The sequence below is a fragment of the Camelus bactrianus genome, chromosome 25, assembly GCF_048773025.1.
Source record: "Camelus bactrianus isolate YW-2024 breed Bactrian camel chromosome 25, ASM4877302v1, whole genome shotgun sequence".
Classification (NCBI taxonomy): domain Eukaryota; kingdom Metazoa; phylum Chordata; class Mammalia; order Artiodactyla; family Camelidae; genus Camelus; species Camelus bactrianus.
In genome coordinates, this window is record NC_133563.1 from 12,571,942 (window position 1) to 12,598,541 (window position 26,600).

At 36.4% G+C, this 26,600-nt stretch overlaps 1 protein-coding gene across 5 annotated transcripts in view; it reads left to right on the forward strand.

Annotated features, from left to right (window-relative positions):
- The window catches only part of ZFPM2 (zinc finger protein, FOG family member 2), a 428,442-nt gene that overhangs the window by 210,040 nt on the left and 191,802 nt on the right, over positions 1-26,600 (forward strand). For all 5 annotated transcript variants that reach the window (XM_074352601.1, XM_074352599.1, XM_074352600.1 and 2 more), the window contains one exon: positions 2,964-3,082. In XM_074352601.1, the coding sequence (XP_074208702.1) occupies positions 2,964-3,082 (119 nt within the window). The remainder of the gene's footprint in view (positions 1-2,963; positions 3,083-26,600) is intronic.

Below are 26,600 nucleotides of genomic sequence, written 5' to 3' on the forward strand. Positions count from 1 at the left end.
AGTAGGTGGACATGTTCTTGGATTGCTTATTTTTGGTGAAGTAGCAAATGTTTATTAGGTACTTGGCATTTATTACCTGAGTTAACCCTCACAGCAACCATGTGAAGAAGATATTGCAATTCCTATTTAGTTTGAAGAAACTGAAGTTCACAGGGTTAAGGGGCTTTTTCAGGACCACATGACTTGTTCCATTTACTCTTCTCCAGTTCGATTTTGAACTCATTTCCATCTGTTTTCTGGCTGCCCATTCTAAACACTCCTTTTTACTCCAGAAGCCCATGGTCTCCATCTCGTCAAAAGGAATTTTTCCAGTCCTTTTCTCACTTTCATAAATTTCCAGGTTACTTGATTGATCCCTCCTCCTTTAAATTCCCAATCAATCTATTGGATGCTGTGGTACCAAATCCAGCTTTTTTTTTTTTTTTAATTCTATTTTCTTGCACTTCTCTTGGATATTCTGTGCCTGCTCTTCCATTGCTATGCCTTTTGAAGGTCCTTAGAACTCTACTCTAGTTCTTATTTTATCATGATTTACACTGTCTCCTAGATCAACAATTTATGGCTTTTATTACCATAGGCAAACTGGTTTTAATCAGTTATTAAATGCCAAAATCTATCACTCTAGTCAAGACCTTGCTCCTAAGCCCCCAGGCTCACTTCAGATCACCTCTTGCCTTCCTTGCAAAGCCACTTTGACCTCAATACTTCCAGGCGAGAACTCCTCATCTTATCCTTAAATCTTCTTTTTTGTGTGTATCCCCTGTCTCAATAGGTACATGACCACTGGCCCATTTTGTTGGATTTTCCCTTCCCTAACTCCTAAAATCTAAATAATCACTAAGTTCTATGGCTTCCACTTCCTAAGCCTTATGCATCACCTTTCCTAAAATTTATCCATGGTCTAGGCTTGTTTTGGTTGTTACATTATACCTGGGGGTAACCCACTGTCTGGTATTTAGTAGTTACCCAATAAATATTAGTAGAATAAATGAGTGAATAAACTAATGAATGGATGCAGAAAAGAATGAGCAAACAAATCAAATGAGAATGGAGCTTTGATTTTTGATTTTGAAATCTCTGATCTTTTCAAGTCAAACATTTCTTTTATGATAAGCTGGTTCTAGGACCTGGGTCTTTCAATCCCACCTCTCAGTGTTCTTTCTACCTCTCATAATGTGTCATGTCTGGGGAAAGAAAATCATGGTATCAGGGACATCTTACCAACTAGCAAATTAGCACAGACTCCCCTTTAACAAGGACAAACTAAAGACTCAGAAAAGATACAACTTATTCCTGGCCATTCATTCAATAAAAGGGCTAAAAGTTAATCTTAATTTTAGTGCAATAATATTTCCTCTATTACATGACATTAATCTTAAAAAATTTTTTAAATATTATGCTTTTCAGCAACATACATGTTACATGAAATATATAATTTCCACTTACCTGCTCACACAATATCTTATTTTTCTTGCTATCATTAAATTTTGTAGCCTTGTACTATATAAACGCTAATAATTTGCAATGTGCTAGCAGTTTTCTATAACACTGTTGTGAATGAATGAATATTTTTATTTAACTGTTTTAGCAACAGAAAGGGTTTCCCCAAACCTCAAAATTATATCTAACATCTTGATAAGCAAGAAAGAAGACAGATTTGCCTGTTTGTCTAATAAAGTTGAAAAGATTAACTTGAGAGCTTGAGCAGTTACTGGACTTTCTGTTATGGCTGTCTGTAAAAGCTCATAAAACTATTTTTGGCCTTCTTAAAATTTTAATGCATAGTCAAAGACACCTCAAAACTTTGGAGATACTTGGGTATCACTTTATGATCTGCCCTAAGTTTGTAGTTCTTAATCCATTAAAAGTCAGACCTGCTTGTAAATCCACAGGTATAGATAAGAAGTCACTGTTTGACTGAGTCTGAACTCTTTTCAAATGAAAAATGTCAGTGGCAGAAAAGAGAGGATGAATTACTTTTTTTTTAAGGGGTTTTCAAAGATTCTCATGATTCCTCAAGTATCACTTGAAATGTAACATGACTTTTTTTTAGTGTGTAAAAACAAGCAAATTATTTGGGCATCATTTTTTATGTAGAAAAGAATATTCTTAACTAGTGTTTAGCTGAGGGATTGAAATGTATTTTATCTTTAAATGATAAATTGTAAAGAAGTTGTTTAAAATGTAAGTATGTTTGAAAAACACTAAGAACTATCAGGTAGAAATTAAACAGTTTATTTTTTCAAATAGAAATTATCCCAAAGATTTAAATAACTGTATTATAACATATGAAAATGTATGTATATGTTAAGGGACACTTTTAATAAAAAATTTATTCAAAAATGTAGTTGATTTACAGTGTTAGTTTCAGGTGTACAGCAAAGTGATTCATACACGCATATATATTTTTTCTTTTCAGATTCTTTTCCATTATATGTTATTATAAGAAATTGAATATAGTGCCCTGTGCTATATAGTAATTCCTTGTTGTTTACCTATTTTGTAAATAGTTCCTTTTTGACATCATAATAGATGTTTGACTAATAAGGTATCTATCTTTAATTGTAATTTTTTAGTTACATTGGTGATCAAATGTAAGAATTTTAACTCTAAGTCATTGTCCTAATGTTTCTTGCCTATTTGTTTTGGCATTGGATCAATATTTTTTGAGGATGTGTTATCGTTTCTGGTTCTTAAGGACCTACTAAATAGAACTGACTTCAGTAGACGTCATGTATGAAAAGGTGCAAGAAAGAAGTTGGACTAAATACGAATACAAATATAAGGACAAGTTTTATCATCTCAGGATAACAAGATCGGTTATTTTTCAGACGAACATAACTAATTCTCTTTATATGAATCCTGAGAATGTTGTGCGTGTAAGCAGACACACGAGAAGAGGCAGCTGTTGGTAATGTGCAAGTGAATGTACTCTAAACATCGCTTGTGTTCATTGTCTGCAGGAGAGCTGGAGGTGTTTCAGAAAGACGGGGAACGGAAAATTCAGAGTCGGCAGCAACTTCCAGTGGGAACCACCTGGGGGCCGTTTGCGGGGAAGATGGACCTGAATAATAATTCCTTGGTATGTGAACGTTCTGAGATGGTTGACTCTTAATACTTTGTCACAGCTCAGAAATTATCTCTGCTTGCTTCCCAGAGAAATCACTAAAAATAAGTTTGTTTTTTTCTTTTTCATGGACCACAAAACCAGGATATTTTCCAAGTGGTTTGTCTCTGACAGTAATATACACAGAATTTAGAAGGAAACAGGTTAATCATACTAAATGGTTGTTTAGTAAGGTGATTTATAAGGTTGTTTCTTTATCTGCTTAGCCAGACTAATATTGCTCATATTTAATAATATATACAAGTGCTCTTATTTTTAAGATGATGTAAATTAATTGTCATACATTACAGGTTTACATGACAAACAAGGAATAAACAACCTTGTTATTCCTTGGTAACATTATTAGTACCTTGAAGAATGAGAATGAATGATGAGCATTGTCATTTTTGTTGCTAACTTTTTTGTAAAAATTCTGAGATCATAAAGTCTGCCTCTAGGTCAGATTGTCTGGACAACTGATTGATTAGATGTTTTGAAAAGTAATGGAACGATGGAATGTTTGATTACATTTAAACTTTATTTCTAAACTGAATATGTTAGTTTCTTTCCTAGTGCAGCTGTAGCAAATTACCACAAACTTTGTGGCTTAAAACAACACAAATTCATCATCTTACAGCCTAAAATGAATCTCTCTGGGCTGAAATCAAAGTGTCTGCAGGGCTGAGTTTTTTTTTTCCTGGAGCTTCTAGGGGAGAATCCGTTTTCTTTGGCTTTTCCGGCTTCTCGAGGCTGTTCACAACCTTTGGCTCTCTTCCATCTTGATTCTGTCTCTGACTCTGTCTCGCTTTTCCACGTTTGGGAACCCTTGTTATTACACTGGGTCCCCCTGGGTGATCTAGGCTGCTCTTCCTATTTTAAGGTCAGCTTATTAGCAACGTTAATTCTGTCTCCTTTCTTAATTCCTTTTTGCATGTAAGGTAACATTTACAAATTCCAGGGATCAGGGTATTAGGACCTCTCCTATTATAAGTGATAATACAGGTGATAAAAACCTGGGGATAGAAATGTTTTATAGTCTTTAGGAGATCCAGAAATTATGTATATGAAACAGAAGTCCTTCTCTCTAGATGTCATTTATGTCTGAAGAGTTTCATGCCTGCTAAATGACTCTGTCTACACTGTGCGGACATAAAACCTCCCAGAGGGTTTTTGACAAATGCACTCAACTCAGCAGTGTCACTTTCCTTTTTCCATTTATTACATGAAAGAAATTTCTTCTTGAAGTTATTACATGAGAGAAACTGGTATATGTGGCTCTCTGCTTATTCAGGTGCCACGTGGGTGAGACAGAGCTTACTGATTTAAGGAGAAGTAATGATTGGAATGAGAAGAAACATTTGTGTCATCAAACTGTCAAACAACATGAGATTCTGGAGTGTGCTTTTTATATCCTGAGTCCACGTGTTTATCCATAAAGGGCTGAAGTAGGTGATTTCACGTTGATATCAAACAGGTTGATAGACCAGGATAAACACTTAATCTGGGCAGTTTAATTTGTGGTGGTCCCGTGCACCTACTTCAAAAAGGGTCTGAGATGGGATTCCACAAATGTGGCAGGCCTTGGTTGGTTAAGTTGTATTAGTGGACGGTCCTATTGATCCTTTGATAGGGCAGTATTAGCTATACTGATTTCTCCAGTATCAGCCATACGGATTTCTCAAGCAAAGGCAAGAGGAAGACTGGCTAACCAGCCACGGTTTAATTAAATGCTTTAAATGCTGTTCAAAGCCCATTTCATCTGGGAGTCTCTGCTGGTTCTCTAGCACTGCTTTAAGAATGTTTTAGGCAATGAGATATTTATCCTATTTATCACTGGGTATCAGATACCAACACAACCTTCAGTCATTTCTCTGATATGTCTTCAAAAGTGTGCTGCCACTGAAGTGGCAGCTATTGTTGAAGTACGAAATGCAGATTTCCCCCTTTATTAAATCAAATTAATATCTCTATGAAAATGTAATTTTTGATTAATCTGTATATTATCATCTATATATGTAGCGTGATGCTTTTTATACATTTTAGCATATACTAAATTGTGATGTGTGGAAAGTAAACTTATTGGTAGAAGTTTAATTTTTCAGTGAAATAATTTCCTATTTTTTTAAGACAGATGATATCATTTGGTGTTTTTTTTTTTTTCATATTTTTGTGTCCCACTCTACAGCTATTTTATGTCATACTTAATATCTTTTGAAGGATTCAATTTATAGATACGAAGTTTTTGGTATTTGTGATAATATTTGAAGTGAATGAATACTTTTTAGGTTATCAAAAACCAGTCATGGGAAAATACATTTTTTAATAGAAAATAATATTAATAGCCTGGTTTTCTTCCTTTGTCTTAGGATTTAGATATTTGATTCATGTTATTTCCTTAAACTGCACCATTTTGCTCTATTTTAAAACTTAGTGGCTTAGCTAAAATATACTTTAAAAAGATATTTCTTTGGCAATAGCATTCTCTTTCAGAACTGACTTTTGATCTTCTGTCATTCAATACAGCTAGTACTACTGCTGCCACTGCTGGCACCACTGAAGAACGGTTGGCTAAGTTGCTTTGCTCACTCATTCTTTTCTAGACACTGGAGAACTGGAAATGGATTAGTTCCTTTACTCCTCAGAACCAACCTGCGAACTTGGTTCTATTTGAAATTGTATTTTATGGATAAGAAAATTAAAACTCAGGCCTTTGGATTCTAGCTTCTGCATTTTTAAAGACCGGGTCACACTGCCTTCCTTCTCAGTAGCATCAGTAACACGATTTGCATGTGATAAAATTGTTAGGGATTTCTTCACAGGAATTCTGAATTTATAAAAATCTCTGGGAGGAAATAGGCAATGCTTAGAGGCAGGGACTTTTCTTTCTTACTTTGGGCAAAATATTTGTTATATAACTTTTATACACTCATGACTGAGGAGTTATGAGTTACTTCAAAGACTTCCACAATTTTATTACCTCTGTATAATTTGGGCAGTACTTTAATATATATTTTATACCATGAAGGTAAACTTTCTTTATCATAAAGTATGTAGCCTACTAACCCTTCCTTACCTGACCTGGAATCAAATTTGGAATTAGCACACTCTTTTAAATTGCTCATTCACCAACCAATGTAGTGTTACTCCGTTCAGACTCGTGGTGTTGTCTCAGGAGATCCAGCACACTAATTAATCCAACACAGTAATTAATTGAGTCACCATGCCAGATGTCAAATCCTTTTTATATCTTTCAAGTTCTCATCTTGAAATGCATTAGCAATATGCCACCTTCTGCAGGAAGCCTTTGCAGACCAGGCGTTTGGATGGATATAGCACATTTCAAGAAACATAGGCTGTTTAGAAACACCGCACAAATTGATTTGACAGAAAGTTTTTCTTTTGGAATCATATAACGCGCTGAACATAGAAATAAATACCCTTTTGCCCACACCTCATTATCTTGTTTTATGCTTTAATGGCTTAGGGCCAGCTAGGGGTTAAAGTGCATTACCAGTTTTATATCTCATTTAGTTCTTACATAAGCTTATGAGAAGATAATATCCTTTTTTCCTCCTTTGTTACGGAGGAGGAAACTTTGGGAAATTGAATGACTGGCCCGAGATCAACTCAGTTTGACTTGAGAATCCATGTTGCAATCAAAATACTGTCTTAGAAATTTTATCTGTAATACAGGGGTAACAATACTACCTAGCTTATCAGGTTCTTGTGAAGACTGAATGAGGTGGCGTACACAAGTTACCAACCACTATTAACTACTGCTACTGTTCAGTCACCTGTAAAAATGGGTCCATTAAAATCTATCAAATTTAAAAGTGAAAAGATACTCCAAATTAATTAACAAAGCTATAGACCTTTGGTGTTTGGGGATTTTACATGCCTAAATTTAACTATTTTCCAAGGACACTGTATTAGGATTCCTCAGAAAAACAGAATAGGGTGTGTGTGTGTGTGTGTGTGTGTGTGTGTGTTTATGTGCATGGGTGTATGTGTATGGAGAAAGAGAGAGAATGAGGCATAGAGATATTTATTATAAGAAATTGGCTCGCATGATCATGGAGCTGGCTGGTCATAATCTGCAGTGTAGGGCAGCAGGCTGGAGATCCAGAATAGTTGATGGTGTAAATGAAGTTTGTTATATGGGGAGGCCAATCTTTTTGTCCTATTCAGGCTTTTGACTGATTGGGTGAGACCCATCCACATTATGGAGGGCAGTCTGTTTTACCCAGAGTTTCCTGATTCAAATGTTAATCTCATCCAAAACACCCTCCAAGTTGATACACAAAATTAACCACCTCAGAATCCAAAGATCAGTGGTAATTGTAAGTTTCAGTTTTTTCAGCATAGTCTTACACCCCTGAATGAATTGTTAGCCAGTGAGTGAGCCTGACTTTATTTCCAACATCCTCCCTCTATGCCAAGGAATAACTTACATTAAGGGCTGTCATGGTGACACAAATTTCATGTTTTTGAGAATCTTACAAATTTTATTCATTGAAAATGTCAAAGAACTATTGACAAGGAAGGGATTTCAAAAATCACTTTAAATCGTGATTAATATCTGTTTTGGAAGTGTTTTACCCTTTCTATGTTTCCATGTTGTGCCTTTGAAGTTCTCCCATTTTCTCCTGAGGACAGAGATTTTTATAATATGCTACACCTCTGTTATGGTAGCACATGGTAAATGCTTAATAATGATCAAACAACACTGTTTATTTGTAAGGTTAGGTATCTATAGCATTAATGACATTTTCCCTGTCTCTCTTTTGAATATATCAGCTGTCAGTAGCTAACTAGTCTTATTCATCCAACTGCTGGAATCACGCGACGTGCATACTTAATTAAGTAGAACATAAATAGAAAGTCCCAGGTTACTTACTACATAATAGTACACTCATTACAATCTGTTAAATTCAACAAACAAAATTTGATAGAGAAATCTCATTTTATAGATGCCATTCAATCAGAATAGTGCCTTGTTTTATTTTCCCGTGGGATATTTGTGATGTTGAACTCTACAAAAAGGAAATGCACATGCAGAGTACAGTAGACAATATTTCATTAAATTAATAATGATACACACATGAAATTGCAACTTAAATTTTTTAAGATAGTTATCATCATAGAAATGTGGTTAAGGAAAGACTTAGAGGTTCCTGATTCACATCATAGGGCAATATTAGAATTATTAGATGCCTATTTCTCCCCTTCTAGTTCTAACTCTTCCAGTACCAGTCTCCAAGCTCATTCATTGCCAGAGTCTTCAAGCTTCACATTGTACACATCCTGGGGCAAACATGTCCCTATTCATATGTCTCTAGCATTCACCTGTGTTGTCAAAGGCTGCTTAGTGGAAACATCTCTGACTTTCTATTCAAGGAATTTTTTTTCCAGCGTCAGGAGCAAACTTACACAAGCCAGGCAAGCTGGAGGTACTGGAGAATTAATGTTTCCAGAAGTAATCCTTAACCAATAATGGACAGAAGTTGGTGGATAAATACCCCTGGTTCCTCACCTGTCCATTAGGATATGAGAAATGTTCCTCATGGTGTCTTAGAGTTTGCCAGTGAAATTGAGCTCCAGTGAGCTTTATAACACACCCTTTATGGGATTCCTTTTCTTTTCTGCTTCCTTTTCTACACCTATATTGAATTTTTCTGAGATCACCTCCCTAATAAACTACTTACACTGAATCAGTCTCAGGGTAACCTTCTGGGGAAGCCATACCAAGAGAGATTCTTAAGATATATAATGAAGTAAATTGGAAAGTAATATCCAAATTATTGTTGAGATTCTAGAGGACATAGATTTTTAAAAATCTTTATTATTCAATTTTGGATCACTGCCCTTGGCGCATAAGAAATATTCAATAAGTGCTCCTTAAAATAAAAATCTGATCTATTTGAATTTCCGTACCATGAGCAATCTGACTGACTCCACCTATATCCTCCCATCTTCACCATCTCAATGATATAATTTATAATTTTGCTGGGGATGAATTTTTATTGGGTCTTATACTTATTTTCATTGATGCTGACATTGTGAATGATATCCTCCTTTTTAATATTCATTCTAATCTGGGCTCAGGACTACCATACTTTCCTACTTCTCATGTCTCTCTGGGTCTTGGCTCTTCTGAATTTAACTGTGAGTGTTTCCCAAAACACTCTGGCCTTTCTTCTCTTCTCCCTCTGTTCCCAGTGCCTCAGGGAGCTTAGCCACTTGCAAAGCTTCAGCTACTAATTTACAAATGACATTTAAATTAAAAAATCTCTAACCTTGGCTTTTTACCCTTTCTCTAATAGCATATTTCAACTGTTTTACAAGCCTTTTCCACTGACTTCCTCTAACTAAACAGTCACAAGGAGAGTTTATTACCATATATTGTCTCTGTTCTTCTTGACTTTACTCCTAAGACCCCGCCTCGCCTTTCCTGCCTCTGCAGGAAGTTCGCTCTACGAGTTATTCCATGTTTTCCCCATTTCTGCTCCTCCCTCTCTCATATCTCAAATGTCCCTTTATTTACATAGTCACACACACACACGCACACACCCTCTCCTTTATTGCCTGTAACTAATACCCTTGTTTTTGTCTTCCACTCAGAGCCAAACATCTTCCAAGACTCTCCTTTTCAGCTCTAGACACCAAGTGCCATAACTCGTGCTTTCTTCATGTCTGTTCTCTTCTTTCTGTTCCTACCACCACTGCTTTAGGTGAAGCCTCCATCGTTTCTCCCTTATTATCACAGTATTCTCCCAACTGTACTTTCTGCCTTCCTTCTTGTCTCCTTTTTCTTTACCCAAATCACAGTGCGTCCTAAAAGCAAAACCAATCACTCGTGTGTTTAAAATCATCCTAAAGGGCACAAGAGAACCCAAACTTTGGGGGAAAGGACCTTCATGATCTCACTTCCTCGGCTCTTAGCCCCTTTCCACCCTCTGTGTAGGTTTCAGTCAACCTCAACTCCACGCAGTGCTCCGAATGTACTCTCTTCTTACGCCTCTGTGCGTTTATTTGGCCGTGCTGTTTTATCATCCTAGAGAGCCCTGTGCTCCCCGCTCCTGCCCCACTTTACCACACTAACTCCAATTCTTACTGCACAATTCAGCCCAAGGTCACCCCAAAGTGGCCCTTCCAGTCTGGAAAAGGTATCCACTCCTCAAGTGGGTATTCCATGATCTTTGGGTTTACTAGGATGAGTGCATTTATCACGTAATTTCAAGTCTACAGGTCTACCCCTCCTCCTGCAGACTCTATGCTCCTTATTTATCTTCTATCTTTGTACCTTTCTTACCTGGAACAATGTCTGATTTTATAGCGAGGGCTCAATAAATAACCTTTAAAGAATGAGTCAGTTCATCCTTTCCCATAACTTTTCTCTAAAAATCAGTGAATGATGCACCTCTCTCTTTATTCAAGATTCTTGTTTTCTCCCTGAGGTTTTATACCCGTTTTCCTGTATCTTCTGAGGCCTTACTTCTGCCCAACTTAGCAACACGGTAACCACAGTTAATGCCATCTTGTACCTGTTTTATTTGTCTGTATATTTATGTTTGTTCTTAATCTCATTTGCGTATAATATACAATACCATAGGGCAGAATAACTGCATCTATTTCTTCAGTTTTTTACCTGATAAAAAGATATGCCCATGAGGGCTTCTTGGTAAATTTGACTAAATTCAGTATAAGATTTGCAACCCTTTGAGGCAGTTAAAGAGGAAGAGGTGGTGAGCCCTTGAGGCAATTCTGGTTTGTTTATAACAGAATCAGTTTAGATCCCTCGCTATGACATGGGTGAAGGCCAAGAAGGTGTTCTGCTCCACCATGCTTTCTGTGAAGCCTCATCCAGCATCGCACTTTGCAGTGACAAACCATCTGGGAAATTCCATCTGTCTCTGCTTGGAAACTGAGGTGGCAGTCGCCCACTGTGAGCAATTTTCTATTAACTTCTTGGATAAGATCAGTCAGATTTATACTGAATTGATGGGAACCGAAAGAGCAGGGTTGTTCCAAGAGAAGACAAATGTACTGATTCCTCTAATTGGGCTTAAGCCAGTTTCATTCACAGGTGCCCTTAGGTTCTGGTAGTGCAAGGACTTATAACCTTTTTAATTGTCCCCTGTTCCTCTTGGGAAATGTGGGTGAAATTCATTATTGATGGAGATTGCCGATTTGTCCCTTAGGGAGGCCAAGATCCTGGCTTCTCATATACTCTGTCTGCCATGTGGAGAATTAATGGAAGCTGCGTGGACAGGGAAGCTACTCCAAGAAGACATGAGGCAAGACATTTAGTGCAGCAGAGCCCTGGAAAATGGTGTATTGGTCTAGTTTCTAGAGTTAGAGTAGGCTTTTGTTTGTTTTTTGTTTGTTTGTTTGTGGAAGAAGGAAGTGCTCAGGAAGAGGCAAGAGACAGTTACGGAGTCCCAAGTTAGTAAAAAGCATCCTGTAGAATTTTAATCAGAAAGGAAGAAACCAAACACCAAAGAATTCTTTCACAATCCAATTCTGTAGAAGCAAATCAGCAAGGCCAATTACATACGGATCTGAAAGAGAAGGGACTTATTGTATTATAATGTTGGCAGAGTGATTTTGGCAGTGGCTGCAATTATACTGTAATATGGAAAATCATGTTGAAACGAAAACGTAAATTGTGCCTTTCCTGATAATTTGTATCTGCCTCCAGAAAATACACTTATTATGTGTAGCTAGTTTGACTTCTAATCTCAATCTCCCTTTAATTTGTTTTTTCTTGTGATGGTAAAGTCTTTCCAGGTTCTTTACGTTTGGACTTGGAGTTGACAGGTAGGAACACAGAGACACAATTCCTTGCCATATATAGATTAGTCTTACTTATGTGCCTAGCCTACTTGCCTGTGCCTGAGATTTGAACACATTTTTGCCTTTGAGTTGTGATACATGGCTTAAACTATTTACCTATATGTACTTAGGCCAAGTTAGAATAAACAAAAAGCATCTTTTTTTGTCTTCACAATTATTCATTGTTCCTTTTTTTCTAGAACTCCAAGGAGAAATTTTATTGAAGGTGATCGTCTCACGGAGTTATTGAAACGACTCTGTGATATGCTATTAATTGAATCAGCCTAGAAGGAGTGGTTGATCATAGATAGCATCGTTTAACGTAATCAAAGTTGCTCTACTAAGAGGAGTATGTGTATAAGGTTGAAGAGACTAATGAGTAGCACTGCCTTTTCCACAGGGTGTAGGCGTGAGCAGTGAGTCTGCTACTGGCTTGTAGATGCAGATGCTCTTTGTGCAGGTGCACCTGTCTGTGGATCCTTTTTCACACTTCAGGGTCTCTTAGGGGATGGAGATAGAGTCTCTGCTCCCCTAGAGGAGTCTGTCAGATTCTTGGGTGGTGAGGAGGGAGTGATTTGCAAAATATAATTCTGTTGTTCTCACAACACAAACTATAGAATATAAAGCTCAAAAAGTATTTTTGGCTAGAAGAGAAGTTAAAATGAGAAAGCATGATGGGGAGCACTTGCTTATTAAACAGTTGACCCAACGTGTGTCTATTATTTGCTGATATACCTGGCATGACTTTTGAAGTCTTTCTCCTTGACTATTTTGAAGCCATCCCACAACTCTTTTTTTAAAATAGTTGGTTTGGCGTAGACACTTACCTGTTACTTGCGTGGTTATAATATTGTCCCAGTGTTACGAGGATTTAGCAGTGATGTCAGCTAGGCATAATAATTAGTATATTCAGTGACTTGGAGATGATAACTTTGAAAGAATGGACGTAAGTGCTATTTTGTATTCCTTCTGTTTGATCTTAAAAATCAATATTACTTAGGCATAACCCTTTAAATATAAAATATTGGACTCATAAAATATCAGGCTCTGTTTTTAAACTCTTAATTTAGGTAGTCCTAGGACACCATTAATCAAATATCATAACTTAACCTTAGCCCTCAGTTGTCATTATCAAATCTTTAGTCTCATGTGAGGTTTTCGTAGTGCAGGCAAGTTTTTGAGTATGACCCTGTCCAAGCCACTCCCACAAGGCTCTGTGTGATTTCCAGAGGCAATAATTCTTACATATATTTATATGAGACAAATAAAACAATATTTCTAAAATGTTTTTGTAAACTTGTAAAATTATTTGAGAAACTCTTTTGGAGATGAATGTCTCTTTTCCTTGTTAATTTAAGTATTGAATTTAAAGTCATTATTATGCACTTAATTTATATCATTTTGTTCATAAAATCTTTTGGCCTAGCTTAACAAAATCATGGTTTCTTGATTCTAATAATTTGTATGTCATTTGTACCATTTTGTATATGTTAGATCTCTTTCTACTTGAAAGGTCCGGAACTCAGAGTCAAGCATAGAGTTATGTGTGTTAGCCTTGTGGTTTTCTCATACTCTATTTTCTCACAGTCAGAAATATGAGCACAACTTATCTATGTGTCTTTAGTACAGTGCTTCACACAGGCTGGATTCAAAAAGTGACAAGCAGGGCTGAGGTGTCATCTGAAGGCTCAGTGTGGGGAAGATCTGCTTGGCAACTCACTAGCATGGCTGTTGACTCAGGTCCTTGTCTCCTGGGCCTCTCCATAGAGCAGCTCACAGCATGGTGACTGGCTTCTCTCTGAGCAAGCAAATGAGAGAGCAAAAGAAGGAGCCCAAGTCGGAAGCCACAGTGCTTTGGCAACCTCATCTTGGAAGTGACAACCCATCACTTTTGCTGAATTCTGTTCATCAGAATTGAGTCACTGGGTCTAGCCCACCCTGAAGGGAAGGGGACTTCAGAAGAGCTTGAAACCAAAGGCTGTGTTCACTGGGTGCCATCCCAGAGGCTGTTTACCACTCAAAGTAGTTTGCCTAAGTATTTACCTGGCCTCTGGATAAAGGACTTTCAACTAATAGTAGCAATAGGAGAATCACAAAAGAAAATCCAATTACTCTGAATAGAAAAGACTAAATCGTACGTTACAAAGCACCATAATTGAAATCAAAGTTTAACTGATAAGTAGAAGATATTTGTGAAAATGTGATACATTTTATTCTTATTTTTGAAGGTAAATAAGGTTTTCCACATAGAAGGTCATAAGTAACTTCTTGATTAATTTGCTTAGAAATTGTGAGGATAGAGAAAGATGAATTAAAATATATGAAAGATGAGTGATAACAAAATCTAGTGGGAATTAGGAACCACAAGCAGTTTGCTGAGTATTCCTTCTCCTTCTGTAATTTTGAGAAACATGTACTAACACATTGTAAAGGTCAGAAACGGGGGAGACAACACAGGAAAGAGCCCGTGATATGGTCAGAGTGGCCTGATTCTAGTCCCAACTGTTATTACCCAAAGTGGATGTGCTATCTTGGGTAATCATACCTGCTCTCAGTTTCCTCATTTATAAAATGGAGGTTATTATACCAACCCAACATCTTGAGAGTTGCTGTAAAATTATATAAAATTATATGCATTTAGTCACTTCGAAAAATATACAGATTGTTATACAAACCTAGATTACTTTTTATTATGCCTGTGAATAGAAAGCAGATTATTCTTTCCTTTATTTCTCCAAGCAGTGCCTGCAGCCTTTTCTCTTCTGTCCCTTCTCTGAACATATTTAAAAAGCACTTTTGGTTTTCCTTGTACACACACATCTTCATACATAGGTGCACACGTGTATTTATATACACACAAACACACACATGCTTGTTGATTAGCTAGCATCAGTATTCCAAGAGCTCATGGCCTAGAGAAGTGCAAGGTATGTACTTAGAGCATTTATCATCTAAGTAGACAATCACCATAGAAGCGGAGAAAAAACATATGTTTTTAGGATGAGAAAGAAAGGTTAAGTGGTCAAACTGCTTTTTGAATTCTCCTGGCTCCGTTGTGTTTTCTTTTTGTAAGGCGTTATTCTTCAGAAAGCATTTCTCAGGTATGTGATTGAGGATTTCAGACAATTGGAAAAGTAATTTACCCTGTCCGACTCACTTTTGAGTTAGGTTTGTATTTTAAAATGTTAACTCAATTCTTTCATTATTTATGGCATTTTAGAGCTCAGTAGAGAAGGGAGTGAATAAGGCAGTCATAATGCAGACAGTGATGCACCATAAAATATGAAGAAATCGGGACAGAGTTTGGAAGAGCAAAGGCAATTCACACGCCTCAAGTTTTAGTTTTTATTAAGACATTGAACAAATACCATTTGTTTCTCATTACCCTACGTATGAGCATTGTCCTGTGGACAGGAGCACCAAGGGTCCCTTGGGTCTAATACTAATCTCGGTTGGGGCATTACCACCGTGCATCTTAAAGTCACTAATACTCCTGCACATGTAGGATATTAGTCCATGGAAGGTGCTCAGTGATGTCCGCATGTGCATCTCAGATAAGCATCAGGGTCCAAGTACAGTTGAATATAAAGTATCTACAAGAAAAGAAAAAAGATAGCATTTGCCTCCATCAAAGAAGTTCAGAGGTGGTGAAAAGAGAGAATGCATCCTTTATCTGAATATTTTCAGCAGGGAACATAGTTGGTTTTATAATTATTGCATTCCTTCAAGACACTGTGAAAATGGGGACTCTTCAGAGGAAGCAGGAGTGCTGCGCGTCTCTGCGGACGCTCCAGGAGGAGAGGGTCAAGGGGAGAGGAGTGCACAAGGAACGTCAACCTGAGGTCCGCTCCGTTACTTCATTAATCAAGTGGAGGCATTCTGAGAAATGTTTCCCTTTGGTTGCAGCCATCTATTTTTTGGTGTTAATCTGCGCCCTGTGGCAGGGTTTTGTGAAGGGAAACAATGAGCAGTTGGAGCACTCCCCTCCCCAGTTGCTGTCGCCCCTGTCAGAAGGCTGCGAGGATGATGCAGGTCTGTATTATCCTGATAAGGAAAAGAGGATTCAGAATGGCTTTGGAGAGAATTTGTGGGAGTAGAGTGTGCCGTTTTGGACTAGACGAGCTATGGGATATGGCAGAGGCCCTTAGTGGGATCCTAAGGGTTCAGTGCCAAACCTTCTGCTACTTCTTGGAGATTTTCTAATGGAATATTTTGATGGTGAAATTCTGTGACTGTCAGAGGGGCTGAGGTTCAAGATGCTGTTTTAAGTTGTTTGTTCCATAAGTTATGATTAGTCAATCCAGGTCAAAAAAACAAAAAAGAAAAACAAAACAAAACAAACCTCAAGAAATCTCCCCAAGTATGTACAGAGGTCACTTTTAACCTGCTCACAATGAGTTTCCGAGCCATCTTCATCACAAGCTCTGTGCACATGGCCAATACGTTTTATGTACTCTTGGTTCCTATTTTATGGCTGGATGAAATATGAAACCATCTTTTCTAATGCTGATTCCATTTTGGCAGGTCTTTGGATCCACATATGTTTCAATTAAGCTGTTTTGGAGCCTAATGCACCTTTGTTATTTATTGAGATTTTGGGGTTTTTGAGGGAAGGGGATAAATGTGCTGTCTTCACTCTAGATTTTTTAAAAAATACACATTAAATGTTTCCCCCAAATATTCATATGGCCAAGAGAATTCTAATGAACTTTGGAAACTGATCTGCTGTTCCCAGCTAAAATAAAGTCATTCTTACCCATGAAGGAAAAAAAAATTAAAGACAACCGAAGCGCCAACAAATTAGAACTAGCATTTTACAGCACACCACAACAATAAAAAACAGGGAGCAGTTAGTGAATGGGGCCAGAAAAGTTGGCATCCGGTAACCGGCTGTTATCTTTAAGCATCTTTAGGCTTACGGATGCTGCTGGATTTACTTTCATTCATTGCAGTGTTATTCTGGCATGTTATAAATAAACATACAGGCATAAAGAGTCAAAAACAAAGTGGTTGTCAGAGGGGTGAATGATAGAGGATGACCTCACATACCACGGAGAGTAGGCCGCTCCGTGAGGCAGCCAGTCCCCTAGAGGTGAAGTGCACCCCCTGTGCTGAGGCCTGGCTGATGGAGGGAAACTCCCTCTTCAGCTTTAATCTCTTTTGTTTTGTTGAGTTTAACTCAGGCTCTTAACTTTTGTTTAAAGGAATGTCCGTATGTAAATACGAAGAAAGATAAACCAGAAGGAAAGTGACATATTTACTAGTGTCATTTCAAAGCACAGCTTTTTCTTCCTCAAAAAGCTCTGGAAGGATAGGTGTACTGGGATAATAATAGTTGTGCTTTGCGTTTGTGAAGAGCCTTTGGATTTTTTTATATGGTCATTTATTTTTATTTGAGGTTAATCATTAAATAAACTTGCTGGAAAGGGCACAATCTAAACTTTTGGCCATTGGTTACCTAAGGGGCTGGATAAAACAGCGGAGAATGACCCATTTTAATTTATCACCCTAACTAATCCCCCACCAAATTGTGTGCTTTCCAAGCAGTGTGTTACTTTTATCTCTTTATAGTTATTTAATATTTTCTTGTATGAGAAGGTAGTGGGATAATTATTTTTATTATTTCTTAACTCATTTAACAGTTTTCCCCTGCTGTTAACTACTCACAACTGAATGACTAAAATCTGTTTCTTTCTCTAATATTAGATATATTGTGCTAGCATCTTTTTTAAAAACCTTTATTTTATTGAGTTATAGTTGGTTTACAATCTTGTGTCAATTTCTGTGCTAGACATCTTGAAGGAAAACTTGACCCAGTGTTTATTACATATATGCTATTAAGTCAGGAACTCTGCTAAGAAGTGAGGTTACAGAAATCTGAATTCTCACCAAACAGAATTACTTCTTGTATGAGTAATTAAATATAACTGAATTATATCCATATATGTTTATATTTCTTATTTATATATTGCTTTTTATTTATAAGTTGCTTATTAAAGCAATTTGTATATTGCTTTATGCAAACCTAATACACATAAAAATATTCACACATACTCGGCCATGCACACAGACATGCACACATACACACACAATAAATGGTTGATTTTTAAGCCAACAAATGATATTAGTATTTTCATTTTACTTTGTTTAACTCAACTTTCCTAAATAAAATAATCTCACAAAATAAAGCAAACCTCTATTCTTTAAAGAGTTACACAAACTTAATATTTTTCCTATCACATATTAGACAACATTATAAATGTTGATAATGTTTCTAACATTATTTTTCTCATAATTTCATTATTTTATCTCATGGCAAAACACACAATTGCCAAATTATCCTAAGGACATTTTAAGTATCCCAGTAGGTAACTGAGAACAAGTATAGAGCATTTTCGGTGTATAAATCTGGAGCATGAAAAAGATGTTAATATAAAATTTTTGGTCACCTGGAGAGATAGGAAGACCCAATTTTGTTAGTGGCAACTGTAGTAAGAAAAGAAAAAGAAAATGTGAGAAATGAAAAAACAGGCAAGCAATAAAATGCAAGGTTCTCTCGTAATATTTGATTTTCTGTAAGTTTTCACTTCTCCTTATTCTGTATTCTCCATGAGCCTGAATTATTGAGAGCTGTCCATAACCTTCATCGAGACGACATCATAAATGTTTTGTGATTATACAAAATTCAGACAACTTTATTAGAGGTTTGAATTGTAGTTCCATTTTCATTGTTTATCTTTAAACTTAAGAAATAGAGTGGTTTGGTAGCAATATTATTATTATGAAGCATTGCTAATATTTGCTGCAGAACTTACATACCACCACTCACATTGTAGAACAAAAGGGTATTCAGTCATGTATTGTTTTGAATACGTTCTTGGCCGCTGAAGCCTTTGAAAAGACAAGCAAGTCATCATCCCCTTTCAGCTGGTTTGACAGCATCCAAAGGATCAAGGAGCCTGCTCTTTCTGCTGCATCTCCTCAGGAGTTCTCCAGCTATCTTTTGCTGGTACACATGCAGTTACCTTAAAGTTGAAAGGAAGGCAAATCAGTAGAAACAAGAAAAGTACAATCCATTTTAGCGAATGAGTTACTACAATCTAGCTCTCACTTACCTTACTTTACTATCTTGTTTTACCCTAGTTTTTCCCTGAAATGCATTGTAGTAGGAGCTGAATATTTTTTACCCTTAAATAATACAGAGTGTTCACAATGTGTATAGCACTTAAAAGTTTCTCAGTAATTTGCTTCCATTTTGCAGATGTGACATCTCAAAATCTACATAATCCATGTTGACTAACTATGAAATAATAGAATAAAAAAATTTTTTTAACTAGTGAACCTAACATGATGAAAGTATTGGCTTCCACAAGCATTTCACCTGGATATTAATATTAATACTCTGTTGGTAACAGGGAAGTGCTCTCCCCATCAGAGTATCTGAGAATAAAGCAAAATACCCCTGTGAAGTAACGGAATGTTCACTAGAGTTGCTTAAGTTGACACTGAGTTTCTTTATTATGCTTTATGAAGAATGCTACATATTGAATGCAACTGAATATAGTAGAAACCTGGTGAAAGAGATGTAACTTCATAACCCCACAAGCATTAGTTGCATTTTTATAGTTTCTGCTGATATTTATAATGCTCTTTATGCCATTAAAATCTGATCCTAAATCAGGATGAACTTTGTTATTACTCTGTGTGTTTTTATTTATGAGATGGTAGGTAAGTCTTCTTTAAAATATTTTCTGTTAACCATACATTAAAAGAAATATAATACTTCTGAAATAGCTAAAGAAAAGAAAGGGTTTTTAATGACAATATATTTAAAGGTGCTACAGATTTTTAAAAAGCACCTGTATTTCTGTCAAATTCTTGGAATAACGTGTCATACAACAAAATTTCTGGATCAGATCCTATCCATTCTACTGAAAAAAGACCATCTTGGTTTTAAACATTTAGCATCCAATATGGCTGTTCTTAATTTGTCATTGAGACTGGAATATGGATATTTGGGTTCGAAAGTCAAAACTAGCCTTAAGCTATTAGAAAAGAATTTATTCACTTGAGTCAGTTCAGATCTCCAAATTTCTCCCTACAATTCTTTGCTCCGTCCTTAAAGACAGTAGCAGTGATGTATAAGGATTATTGTCCTCGGTTCCTGTGTCAGGGAGTTAAGAGGTGAGAGCAGCTGGATTGCATTTTCAGGATGCCACGTGTGCACTCTTTGATCTGAGGTACAGTGTGCCTCAGGGAATAAGTTCAATCTTGATTTCTTTAGTCAGTCATCCACTATCAGGTACCACTGCCCTGATTAGCAGGCTGAAGAAAAAGAGCATATCGTGGGTGTGTGTTACAAAGATGAGAAATAGTGATGAGCCTGTTGGCAACAGAGTCAGCCCCTAGTTTCACTATGTGACATTTGCTTTCTCTTTGCATAAATCCCCATAGTGTGTGAAGGAACAAAAATCAGTATTTCCATATATCTTTCCACAAACTAATGATTTTTTTTTTCAGATAGTAGTTTCCTTTGTTTAATTCATTATCGCAAAATGGAAGCTGGAAAGGGAATTAGCAGGGTGCATCGTGGTGGTTGCTAAGAGAGATTCAAATATAGCTGTGCCTGCTTGACATTCCTGCCATTCTGTGAACCGAGCCAATAGCTAACTCTCATGATGTTCTGAGTCTGGAAAACTAGCACCGTACCTGTGCTCTTTCAATCCCTTCGTCTGCTACATAGATGTGAAACAGTTCTCTGGGCCCAGAGGGTGTCAGGATCCATCCATTAATCAATGATGGTTCTTCCAAAAGATTAGGGTCCAAAGATTTTCTGAACTGCTTCCCATGTGTCCTCTTTTCTTTGGTCAAAGTAAAAGAATAGTTCCAAACACATCAGGGTATACGCGGATAACAACTGCTGCTCTATGTCTCTTTAGATGCATATTTGGGATTTGCGCATGTGGACTGTAGATTATGGTGTGGAGGTAGAAATGGAGGTTCTGAAAAGAAGACTGAATAGTAGATAGATATACTTTGTGTCTTAAATCTTTGCCAAATCTCTCTAATCTATTTCAGAATTAAAATTATTTACTGAAAAATATTTACTTTTATTTGTGAGTATGTTTGTAAAAAATACAAGGTGCAAATATAGTTGTATCATAAATACTTATGGGATGCTCATGTCCAGCTGAAGTTATTTACTATTGTGTTTGACCTTGATGATGAGACCAATTTGATAAGGTTAAGGTCAATGACTGCATTATTTTTAGACAAGATACAAAGTGTAGAATGTTCTGTTTTGCTTTACCGTGTTAACAACTAGTAGCATTTAGAGTGCTCTATGTACTGCTGATTTCAGCGATGCATTCATCCTCAATGATAATCCGGAAGATTTCAGCACCTGTAATTAATCACCCATCTGAGAAAAGAAACACGAACTAAGATATAGTTTGGCTTTTCCCCTCTCCCAGAAAAGTCTGGACAGAGTGTGAATGAGAATAATAACAGTGCTAATAATAATGATAATCATTCTTTCAATAGATATGAAAATATCACTGAGAGAAAAATCCTTTTGATCTCATTTACTAATTAATTCCCTTGTATTATTTGCTTAACTTTAAATGTTGTATCACAGTGGTAAGAAAACGACTTGCTAGCTCTGTTTGATAAAAGAAGAGGGAGTATTGACCTATTCAGTAGTAAGTTTCTAGCAAAAACACTTGTGTTCTATTAATTATTTAGACCAGTGATCACTAGTATCTTTTTTCATGCAAATATCTATTTAGCTCAATGTAACCAGCATAAAAATTTCAGTAAGCAGCAGTGGATTTATATAATAGACCTTCCAGAAGGTAAAATCTCTTACTGGGTGCCATTATGTCTATTAAATTGTCATTAATGATTTTAAAAAGTTATCCTGACTTTTTTGTAGATTGCATATACTTCCCTGCTTCACTGAGAAGTTAAATAATGAAGTGATAATCATAAGCTTTTGTGTACAAGGGCTTGGGGGCCAAAGAATGAGTGGATCAGTGCAGTACAAAGATCTTAAATTTAAAAGTTGAGAGAGCTTCTCTTGAACCATTTCTGTATCCAGGTGCCTTACATAGTATGCTAAGAATATACCAAAGCTGGGCCAAGGACTTAAGGAATATGAACAAACCTTTTCAGTTTCTTGTGATGGAGATTAATTTATCAGATTGATGTCTGGTAGACTGCAAATACCTAATGCATTTAACCCCATTCAGTAGCTAGAACTAACCTGTTTATAAATACTCTAATTAGATCAAAGCATAGAAATAACCAGAATGGATGTACTGGGTAAAAAGACGAATGCACCTGTTACCAGTCATAAAGGGGCGTTTTCCGCCTTACATGTTCATTTTACTAAAGTCATCCTACTCTTTCTGCTCACTTAAACTCTAGTATTTTAAACTTGGAAAAATGACTGCAAGAACACCTACTGCCTTAAACTATGATTCTCAGCAACCTTGTTTTACTCACTCAGATTTGTTTAGACCCCAGTCGGGCCTGCTCTTTCCTGTGCCAGGATCTATTAATGATAATTACTTAGAATACTATCCCCCTTCTGTGATACCATCACATCATTGTGAGGAAGATTGCGATCTTATCCCAGCCTATTCTGTTTAACTGTGACACTCCTTCTATTATAGTGGGGTGTTGATAAGATCATGCCTGTTAGGATCAGACATTAGTTGGAATCAATATTTGAAAATGTGCCTGTTTTTGCTTAATAGTAAAGTTAGTGTGAGCGTTGAAGTGAGATCATTTGTTGGATGAGATTGGACAGCTTCATCTTGTCAAGGGTTCTTTCTAGGACTTTATGCTCAAAAGTACAGAATGAGAGCTTGGGGAAATCATAATTATACTGACCAACCCACCTGGATATCCTACTCTGATGAGAATATATGATATTTTTAAACTGATTTAAGTCAGAAAAAAATGAATTGGAAAGAATGAAAGACTATCTTCATAACTCTTCACTAATGAAACCCAATTAACTCAGTAGTTCTCAACCAGTGGCAGTTTTGCTTCCACTGGACATTTGACCATGCCTGGAGACATTTTTGATTGTCGGACCCTCTAGATTGGAGGCGGCAGGGAGTAGGGGATGGGGCAGAAGGGGAGTAGTGCTGCTACCCTCTCCTTGACTGGGGCCAGAGTTGTAGCTGACTTCACACAATGAAGAATAATCTCGCCCAAGAGGTTGACAGTGCCAAGGTCAAGAAGCCCTGATGTAATGTATGCCATGAATATACCAAAGACTAGAAGTGTTTGGCAACAACAGATTGCAGTTTTTTACGTGGTTATCTGTCTGCCTTGGAGGGACAAATAACGCAGCTGTGTCCTCCTTTTTCTGGTTAGCAACGTATGATTGATGTATAATTAAGGAATTATTTTAGGCATACATAGTAATGTGGGTAGCTTCTTTCAAATGTATGCTGAGTGGAACTTCAGGTAGGAAAGGTAAAGTGAGAATTCAGCCATATAACATCTTTGGTCTTAATAAAGATGAGTTCTTGAATCCTTACTGAGTACTATAATCCGTGTTTGGAACTTACTCATATTTTTTTAATTAGCAAAATATGGAATGGAATATCCATATTTATCACTTCCCTAAACTCCTCCAACTTCATGAGATTTGCATATTATTTGGTTATATATTTTGTTATATGATTTGGTTATTGAATCATTATATATTACTTGGTTGCATACTCATGTACAAAAAATAACATTGAGTATTATATTTCTCAGTGTTAGGAAGATTGTTTTGCACAATAAATGCTGAAAAAGGAAAATAAGTTTGTTAAAAAAAATTTTTTTAGCCTTTTAATGCTTGCAGGAAAAAACAGGCAACACATTTAGAATCTATTTCTGAAAAATAAATTAGAGTTTGTCTTTCTTGAGTTTGTGCATTTTATGATTACTGAAGTCAGTGCAACTCAGTTTTGAGACTAAGGTCTTTCATCTGCCTGGACAGTAAAGAGAATTTTTTCCTTTTTGTATTGTTGAGAACCCTAAAAGCTTTTTTCCGGAATACTCAGATGGGAGCAGCAGAAAGGGGGCTGGGCTGTAGGTGCCAGTGGCAGTGAAACTGTAGAAGATTAGCACACTTCTTTTGATGAAAGGTGACTTCCCAGAGGATTGGAGAATAAACATAGGGGCGGAAGTGCTGGTTTGGAGAAAAGGCACTGTAGTTAAGTGAGCAGAGGATTTCACTGAAGTCGAGTTCAGGGCTCTGTGCTCCGAACTTGCACAGCCTACCCAATTCATCGCTCAGTCCCCATTTATTTTAGTAAAAGCATCATGGAATAGCCCTCTGGCCAACTATTGTATTCATAAAATCTTACGAGAAAAGATCATTTGCAATACCTAAAATGTTTTTAAGTTGGCAGGTTAAACAAAAATTTTTCTGTTTTATTTCTGAAATTCCTCATGAAGTAAAACATTTTTATCATACCCTTTTTTTGTTGTTTAGTGTTACAATTTTTTTTAAAAGCCTGAATTATATTTTAGCCTTTTTGGCAGCTGAAAAAAAATGACAATTGAAAAATTATTATTTTTAAATATTGAGAAATTCTAAATTATAATACTGTTTAGGAGTATCCTCTGAACTAATTATAGAGATTAAATGATTTTAAAGTTAATTTTGGAAGTACAGTTATTAATTCCTGTTAAAAATTTTTTCACTTTATTTTTTCTAAATTTTCTAAAATTATGCTTCTATATCCTCAGAGTATATTTTATTATATTCTAACAACAAGAAAAATATTCTAAAGAAAGTAAATTACTTCCTTCTAGTGATTCTGGATCTGAATACAAAGCAAAAGGCAAGTAGGGAGTTTAGTGCTGTGCATAGATTCCTTTTTCCTCTAGCGTTTAAAAGCACAAAGTAGCCTGGTTTTGATAGAGTTAAGTAAATAAAGACAACCCCACTGCCCCCAACCCTCTATCTGCTAGTACTTCTCAGTCCAACAATCATTTCTTCTCCTAGAATAAGATAAGTTTTCATGTGTTTGTATTTGATGGATTAACAACAGAAAATTAAGGAATTTTGCAAAAATTCCAACTTGGCAAATAGTAGCAACTCTTATCATGCGGAGGCCTGATAAAACCCTCTGATAAAGCACCAGGGAGACTAGTCTGGACAATGTCCTGAAAAATACTAGGTATCTGACTGTGGCCTGTATCTCACCACTAGAGTTGGGGTGATCAGTTAAATGCAAACAGCACATTTGATAACAGAACTGTAATTCCTAACTCTGTGTTCCTCTCTTTAAAGGTAGGACATTGGTTATGATAATGGGCAAGCATATGACTAAAAACTGTATTATTGGGGCTGTTCTCTTTCTCCTTACCAATTCTAACTTAAAGCAAGTGACCCTGTTGAGGAAGGGAAAGTATGATGGAATAAATAATACCATTTGTAACTTGGGACAGGGAAGCACTGAGGCCTAATCCAGACAAGGCAATGCTTCATACTGTAGTCCTTGCAAATTATCTGCTGTTTAGTATTTGTTAACATGCTATCTGAACTATATAGAAAAAATATTAAATACCTTGATGTTCCTTTTTTGGGAGCTGGGGATATTTTCCATACTAGGTATATGATGATGAGAATAGGTATTTATTAAAGAAGGAAACACAGCTATATGGTGAATGATAGTATATAAACCTTTAAAGTCTCTGGTTTAGGGGTTTTTTTTTTCCCCCTTCCATTGATACCAGTACCTAGGGTTCTCTTATTTCTTCTCTGAAAGTCTAGATCCCCAAATCAATTTAACCTTGAATTGTTACTTATTTTAAATATATAACTGTCTGTTTTGAGTCATATATGTTCTCCGAGTAGGAGTAGTTGCATACAAAGTAACTGTTTATGTATTTTATTTCATTCATCATAATGAATAGATGGAAAATAGAAATGATAAAAAAAATAGGAATGGTATCTAAGGGGGAGGCCTGCAGAATGAATAGGAATAAATTAGCTTAAGAGTATTTGTGAGTTGGAAGGGATTCTGGTGTGTGTGTGTGCACGTGCACACATATGTGTTGTGGGGGTACAGAAGATTTAGAACATAATTAGTGTGCAAAAGCCTACAGGCAAAGGAGAACATGGTAAACTTCAAAAATTGTTGGGTGGTCCAGTAGGATTAAATAACTCTTTAAGTCAGTTTAAAAATATTTCAGTGAGATACTAAATCATTAACCCAGTTCACTTCAAAATGTACTGCAGATTATTTCTATGCAATTTTTAATTTTGTTTTGACTCACCCATGGTACTACTTTTAAATGTTGTCAATTAGAACTAGAAATAATTCTCCTCCTATCTTCTTTTTTATACCATTTCCCATTTTTCAGAGGAATTTGTGCAACTGAGTTGTTGTGCGAAATCATTAGAGGCTTCTCTGGAAGTTGCCAGATCTCTTTATTGTGATTGATCCAATATCAAAGCATATTTGAAATTTTCTGACCTGATTTTTTTAAAGCGTTTGGTTTTCAGGCCATGATTTTTTTTTTTCTTCTGAGCAGACATAGAAAATAAGAAAAATGTCCCTGCCTTCAGGGAGTTTACAATCTAATTAAAGCCTTAACCAGAACAGATAAAATTATTTTGAGAATTGTGTACAGAGGTGAA